Genomic DNA, 7425 nt, shown 5'->3' on the forward strand with positions numbered 1-7425 from the left:
GTCATTAGGCTTAATCCTAGCCGAAATGAAGGAATACCAATCTTTGACAACATTTTTCAGATCAGATTTCGCTAGGCTTAAATCCACATCGTCTCTCATTCGCCACTTATTATAATCAACTTTCTCGGTCCGATATTCTTCATATTCATCATGCATGACTGGAGGAATACCATACATCGTGTTGATGGAATGAGCATCAAAAGCTACCATCTTTCCTCACACCAAAACTTTCAAGTGATCAAGCTTAACCTTAAGGTTAGCATAAAATTCTCGTACCAACGAAATGATCGCATCCTGTAGTGGCTTGCCAAACTCCTCCCAATGCCTAGCTATAAGCATTAATCCGATCTCGGTTCGTGGGAAGCTCAGGTCAAATCCCCTCTCTTTTACATTGGTTTTGTTCAGAATTTTAGCATAATTTTCCTCCGCCTTTTCGTCCCATAACTTGTGTGTATCATAATTCGCAGATGAGGATGCACCCTTTGATTGTTTCTTTCTTGGAGGCATTTTGTCAAACACTTTCAAAGCACCAACTTCCCCTTCAATCCAATTCACTAAACTTGATGATTCTTTCACTCCCCCAAACTTATTAATAACTACAACTCAACAATATACACACCAATCCAATCAACTCCAATCAACAATGTCAAGAATGCACTCCACTAAAATTTAATTTTTTTCTTTCATAGCCAATAGCACCAATAATTTTGAATTTCAAAGCAAATGTAGTATGGATTTGCTCACTTTAAGTGTTAAAATTTGTCTTGGAAGAACAAAATCAAAGCTCCAATCAATCCTTGGTGTAAAATTTTCGATCCTCCTTTTCACACCCTAGGTTTGGTGTTGAATTTGTGAAATGAAGATGTATATTGGATGAAATGATTGAAGGTATGAATGTGTGGAGTGGGAAATGTGTATTTGGAAGAAAAAAATGAGTGTGGAATGTGTTCTTGAGTGAGTATTTTGATGTGAAAGAGATATTGAGGAGAAATTTTTTTCGGTTATGTCCAATGTGTGCCTGTTTCAGAATTTAAAACCATCGACCGCGGGTGCGGTGAAGCTACTGGAATTTTTAAATTTTCGACCTTCAGCGACTGCGGGTGCGGTGTATATCTTACCGCGGGCGCGGTGCAGCAACTGGAATTTTTGAATTTTCGACCTTCAGCGACTGCAGGTGCGGTGCATATCTTACCGCGGGTACGGTGTTGGTTCTGGAAACGTATCGTGGGTGCACTATAAAATAAGCCGCGAGTGTGCTTTGCCTACTGGAAATTTTCATTCTTCATTCAGCAAACACCGCATGTGCGCTGTAAAAAACACCGCGGGTGCAGTGTTGGCTCTGTCAATCTAATGCCAGTGCGCTCAATAATGGACCGCGGGTGCGGTATGGCTACTGGAAATTTTTTAATTTTCTGTCTTAAACCACCGCAGGGGCGATAATTTTGGCAGCACAGGTGCACTCTTTGAAATTTTCTTCTCCTCTAATTGTTAGTCTTGAAAAACACAATAGGTATTCGTAAGATTTGGGGGAATTCAAGAACACACTAAACCAAAAAATACACAATCAAAGAATAAAAATACAAGAATAAAAGTAAAACTTAAAACGAAATGCAATAAAGAAACAAAAATTTGGATTGCCTCCCAAAAAGCACTTGGTTTAATGTTGTCAGCCCAAATGCCACCGGTCTACATCAAGTTGATCCTCCCAAAGGAATGTTGTCAAGATGCCGTACTTCAGTCCCATAATAATGCTTGATCCATTGTCCATTTACTTTAAATGTTCTTTCGTCATTGCACTTTAGCTCAATGGATCAATATGGTTGGACTGATTCTATTGTAAATGGCCCCGACAACCTTGATTTTGGCTTACCCGGAAATAGTTTAAGGCGTCAATTTAACAATAGTACTTGTTGTCCGAGCTCGAAATTTCTATGGAAGATATGGTTTTCGTGCCACTTCTTGGTCTTCTCCTTGTAGATCTTTGCATTCTCATAAGCCTCATTTCTGAACTCCTCCATCTCATTCAATTGCAATAGCCGCTGCTCACCAGATGCTTCCATGTCAAAGTTGAGCTTTTTCACGGCCCAAAAAGCTTTGTGTTCCAATTCCAGTGGTAAGTGGACAGGCCTTACCAAATACCAACCTATAGGGTGACATCCCAATAGGTGTCTTGAATGCCGTTCTGTACACCTATAAGGCATAATCCAAATTCAGTGCCCAATCCTTCCGGTTTGTCTTCACCGTTTTCTCCAATATCTGCTAAATCTCTCGATTGGATACTTCGGCTTGTCCATTTGCTTGTGGGTGGTACGCCAGGGTCACCTTATGCTTCACATCATATTTAGCCAAAAGTGAGTTAAAGATTTTATTACAAATATGTGTACCTTCATCACTAATTATGGCTCTTGGTGTCCCAAATCTTGTGAAGATGTTCCTATGAAAAAACATAGCAACCACTCGAGCATCATTAGTATTGGTGGCAATTGCTTCAACCCATTTTGACACATAATCCACAGCAAGCAAAATATACGATTGACCAAAAGAAGATGGGAATGGTCCCATGAAGTCAATACCCCAAACATCAAAAAGTTCTACTTCCAAAATATTGGTCAATGGAAACTCATGGCTTCTAGAAATATTGCCAACCCTTTGGCATCTGTCACATGACTTAGCTAAGGTATAATATCTTTGAAAAAAGTAGGCCAATAAAAACCAGACTATAATACCTTTGCTGCTATTCTTGATGCTCCAAAGTGGCCGCCATATGGTGAAGAATGGCATTGTTCAAGAATTACTTTCTCTTCTTCCTCCGCTACGCATCTTCTAATCATCTGATCAGCACATCTCTTGAAGACGTATAGATCATCCCATAGGTAAAACTTTGCATCGTGAAAGAATTTCTTCTTTTGGTGATAACTCAAATCTTGAGGGAGAGTACCACAAGACAAGAAATTAGCTAGATCAGAAAACCAAGGGAGTATAGAATTTAACTCAAACAGCTTTTCATTTGGGAATGCTTCTTTTATGATTCCTTCATCTATTTTATCTTCAAGTTCGAGCCGTGACAAGTGGTCAGCTACTTGATTTTCACACCCCTTTCTATCCTTCACTTCAAAATCAAACTCTTGGAGCAATAAAATCCACCTTATCAAGTGTGGTTTTGCATCCTTCTTGGCAAATAGGTATCGAATAGTTGAATGGTCAGTGAAAAAAATTACCTTTTTGCCGACCAAGGAGGGTCTAAACTTGTCAAATGCAAACACTATTGTAAGTATCTCCTTTTCATTAGTTGTGTAATTTTGTTGCGTAGTATCCATGGTTCGACTTGCATAATAGATTGATCTAAAAAATTTACCACGCCTTTGGCCCAACACCACACCTACTGCATAATCACTTACTGCATAATCACTAGCATCGCACAATAACTCAAAAGGCTCCTTCCAATCTGGTACTATCATGATCGGTGATGTCACCAATGCCTTCTTGATTTTCTCAAATGCCTGCAGACAATCATCATCAAAAATAAAATTGGATTCTTTTCAAGAAAATTACACAAAGGTTTAGTAAAATTAGAAAAATATTTGATAAATCTACGATAAAACCCGGCGTGTCCTAAGAAACTCCTTATCCCTTTGATGTTCTTCGGTGGTGGAAGCTTTTCAATTGCCACTACTTTGGCTATGTCTACCTCTAATCCCTTTGAAGACACTTTATGTCCAAGAACAATACCCTCTTGGACCATAAAATGACACTTCTCCCAATTAAGAACTAAGTTCTTTTCTTGACATCTCTGCAAAACGAGGGAAAGGTTATGTAAACACTGATCGAATGAAGATCCAAATACCGAGAAATCATCCATGAATATTTCCATGATGTCTTCGACCATGTCTGCAAATATGGCCATCATACATCTCTGAAAAGTGGCTGGTGCATTGCCTAGCCCAAAAGGCATCCTCCTAAAAGCAAACGTTCCATAGGGGTACGTGAAGGTTGTCTTCTCTTGATCCTCTGGTGCTATAACAATCTGGTTATAACCTGAATAACCATCTAAAAAACAGTAATGACAATAACCAGCAAGTCTATCAAGCATTTGATCAATAAAAGGCAATGGAAAATGATCTTCACATGTGCCATTGTTCAACTACCTATAATCAATACATACTCGCCATCCAGTCACAGTGCGAGTAGATATTAGTTCATCATTTTCATTCTTTACCACAGTCATTCCACCTTTTTTAGGCACTACTTGCACATGAGACACCCAACTGCTGTCAGAAATAGCATATATAACTCCAGTATTTAACAATTTCAACACTTCATTTTTCACTACCTCTTTCATGGCTGGATTTAACCTTCTCTGATGATCCACATAAGGAGTGTATAACTCTTCTATTAAAATCCTATGTATGCATATGGTGGGACTAATCCCTTGATATCAGAAATCGACCACCCAACTGCAGTTTTAAATTTCTTCAACACTCTCAACAATTTCTCTTTTTCATCTAAAGTAAGAGAGGAAGAGATAATTACAGGATATGTCGACTTCTCAACCAAGAAATCATAGCAAAGATGGCTGGGCAATTCCTTCAAAACAAGGGATGAAGGTATTATCTCTGACCATTTTTCTTCTTCCAACTTCTCCTATGCGGCTTCCTTCACCTTTGGCAACTCCTCAAGAGCTAAATGTTGCAGTCTCAATTCCCAATCATCATCATCAACTCTACCGACAGTACTAGAAAGGCATCTTTCTAATGGATCTTATACTATATGACTTATACCAATCTCAGCAACACAAGAGTCAATTATATCAATGCTTTTACAATTACTTACCTCGTCGTTACCTTGAATAGCTTTATAGATGTTGAATATCACAGCTTCCCCACCAACTCTCAAGGTGAGTTCTCCTTTGTGTACATCTATCAATGCTTTTCCAGTGACTAAGAAGGGTCGCCCAAAAATCAATGGAGCATTTTGATCCTCCTCCATATCAAGTATTACAAAATCAGCAGGGAAGATAAACTTGTCAACTTTTACCAAAACATCTTCAACAATTCCACGAGGATAGGTGAGTGACCTATCTACAAGTTGCAAAGTTATAGTGGTTGGTTTTACCTCCCCAAGCTCCAAGTCCCTATAAATAGAAAATGGCATAAGATTAATACTCGCTCCAAGATCACATAAAGCTTCATTAACATGTGTACTACCAATAATACAAGGAATAGTTAAATTCCCTGGATCTTTTAGTTTTTGTGGTAACTTCTTTTGGAGAATGGCGCTGCACTCTTCGTTCAACTTCACTGTCTCGAACTCTTGCAACTTCCTCTTCTTTGACATCACATCTTTGATGAACTTTGCATAGTTTGACATTTGCTCTAAAGCATCATCAAATGGAATGTTGATTTGAATCTTGTTGAAAATATCAAAAAAATTTGCAAATTTATCATCAATAATCTTCTTCCGAAATCTCTGTGGGTATGGAAGAGTCGGTTTCAGTATAGGAATCCATTCAACTTCAGGTTCAATCCGAGACTCCTCAAACTTGTTCTCCATTCCATTTTCGCATTCATCTTCTTAAACTCTCTTCTCATTTTCCTCATTCTCTCTGGATTTTTTAACCTCAAGTTCTCTTCTACTTCTCAAAGTTATAGCTTTGCATTGCTCTTTTGGATTCACTTCAGTATTACTTGGGAATTGACCTTTATTTTGATCACTCAATGCATTAGCCAACTGTCCAATCTGTGTCTCCAATGATTTCATTGTGGAACCCATATTTCCCATGTGAGTTTCCATGCCATCAAGACGAGATTCAGTCCTAGCAATCCTTTTACTAGATTCAGCAATAAATGTCCCAACTAGATCCTCAAGTGAAGGATTTCCTTCCCCCTTAGATGTATTGAACTCGGTGGAGGATTCAACACATTCTTATTATTAGCATATGAAAAATTCTCATGATTTCTCAAACCAGGATGATAAGTGTTAGGGGGAGGGTTACCTCGATATATTCGTATCCACAAAAATTCCTATTGTTGATATAATGAGCTTCATCAGGAATATTTGGTTCTTCAATAACAACCGATGCATTTCCAACCTCTGATGTACTAGCTTTATTCGTAGCTGCAATTTGAGTTGTCAAAGCTGAAACTTGTGCGGTGAGTGATGTAATAGAATCTATGGCATAAATTACAGCTGGCTTCTTTACTCCTGACCTATCAGACGGCCACTGATAACTATTATTGGTCATCTGTTCAACAAATCATATGCTTGATCAGGTGATTTGGCAAATATCGTGCCACCAGCTGCTGCATCCACAGTGCCTCTCGTTTGTCCATTTAAACCATTGTAAAACAATTCAATGTGTACCCAATCTTCAAATCCATGGTTTGGACACCTCCTAAACAACTCTTTATACCGTTCTCATGCCTCATATAATTGCTCAAAGTGAGTCTGCCTAAAAGTAATTATCTCAATCTTCAATTGTGCAGACTTCGCAGGTGGAAAATATTTAGCAAGGAACTTCGTTGCTAACTCCTGCAGTGGGGACCCGAACGCTAATTCATTTCTTAATCATTCTTGGGAATCATTTAATCAATTAAGATAAACATGGTCTAAACTTTTTTAAAAAATACAAGTGTGGAACGTAATGGAATCAATCTGATATACATATCAAAAGTAAATGTACATGTCTTATACTAAATACATTCATGTCAAACTAGGGTTCACTACTATATATCAAGTACTGAATCCTAATCTACTTCTGGGCCGGATCTCCACGCTAAATGTAATCTCTCATCCTCTTCTTGACCTTGATCTTGTCCCACCTCTTGCCATGCACACATACTAACACGACAACAGCCAGATAACTTCGGTGTGAAATACATCCCCAGTATAAATCATGTATGCATGCAATCATAAAACCAGATATAAAAGCATGAAACAAATGTCAATAACATGTATCAAATCTGAAAGACCTGAACCGATATAAAACTGTAAATCAACTCTGACTCATAATCTCTGACTCGACTATTTCCTAATCTAGGGATCCCAATCTGAATAAGAACGTGAAAATCTCCCACCTACTCTCCCGATCGTGGTGGCGGTACGTTCTTATTTACGGAATTTGGTCATGAGCCATATCAAATCTCGTGATAGAATTCACTCTACTCCTATGCAACATCGATATGACCAAACGTCCGGTGTCTTGGAACCTCTGCCAAATACTTGGCATCTCCGCCAAATATCAGGCACGTCAGCCCAAAGACTAGGCACATCCGCCCATGACTCTTTACATAACATATGCTTAACTATAAATCAATAGAATAAGCATATCAATCTCAGACATTGCAAAATATCAAGGCAATGACAATTAAGTATGTGATTTTGGGAAACTCAAGTTAAATCAAACTCGAGTTGTGCAATCCCGGATCA

At 38.5% G+C, this 7425-nt stretch overlaps 1 protein-coding gene across 1 annotated transcript; it reads right to left on the reverse strand.

Annotated features, from left to right (window-relative positions):
* Positions 1–216: 216 nt before the first annotated feature.
* LOC140805440 (uncharacterized) lies at positions 217–5334 on the reverse strand. Its single transcript, XM_073161711.1, has 9 exons — positions 4831–5334; positions 4456–4584; positions 4159–4357; positions 3845–4047; positions 2727–3500; positions 2621–2672; positions 2385–2486; positions 1908–2143; positions 217–585 (listed from the first exon to the last, which is right to left on the reverse strand). The coding sequence occupies exons 1-9, from the start codon at positions 5332–5334 to the stop codon at positions 217–219; spliced, it is 2568 nt and encodes an 855-aa protein (XP_073017812.1).
* Between the last annotated feature and the right edge of the window lie 2091 nt (positions 5335–7425).

The sequence above is a fragment of the Primulina eburnea genome, chromosome 11 (assembly GCF_022965805.1).
Source record: "Primulina eburnea isolate SZY01 chromosome 11, ASM2296580v1, whole genome shotgun sequence".
Lineage (NCBI taxonomy): Eukaryota > Viridiplantae > Streptophyta > Magnoliopsida > Lamiales > Gesneriaceae > Primulina > Primulina eburnea.

Excerpts from the sequence above, each read along its gene's own strand:
- LOC140805440 (XM_073161711.1), bottom strand. The coding sequence starts at position 5,334 with ATGTCAAAGAAGAGGAAGTTGCAAGAGTTCGAGACAGTGAAGTTGAAC. Across the intron at positions 2,144-2,384 it reads AGCCATAATTAGTGATGAAG|GTTGGTATTTGGTAAGGCCT; the intron begins GTACACATATTT and ends GTCACCCTATAG. Across the intron at positions 586-1,907 it reads ATTTCGAGCTCGGACAACAA|TTTGGGGGAGTGAAAGAATC; the intron begins GTACTATTGTTA and ends GTTATTAATAAG.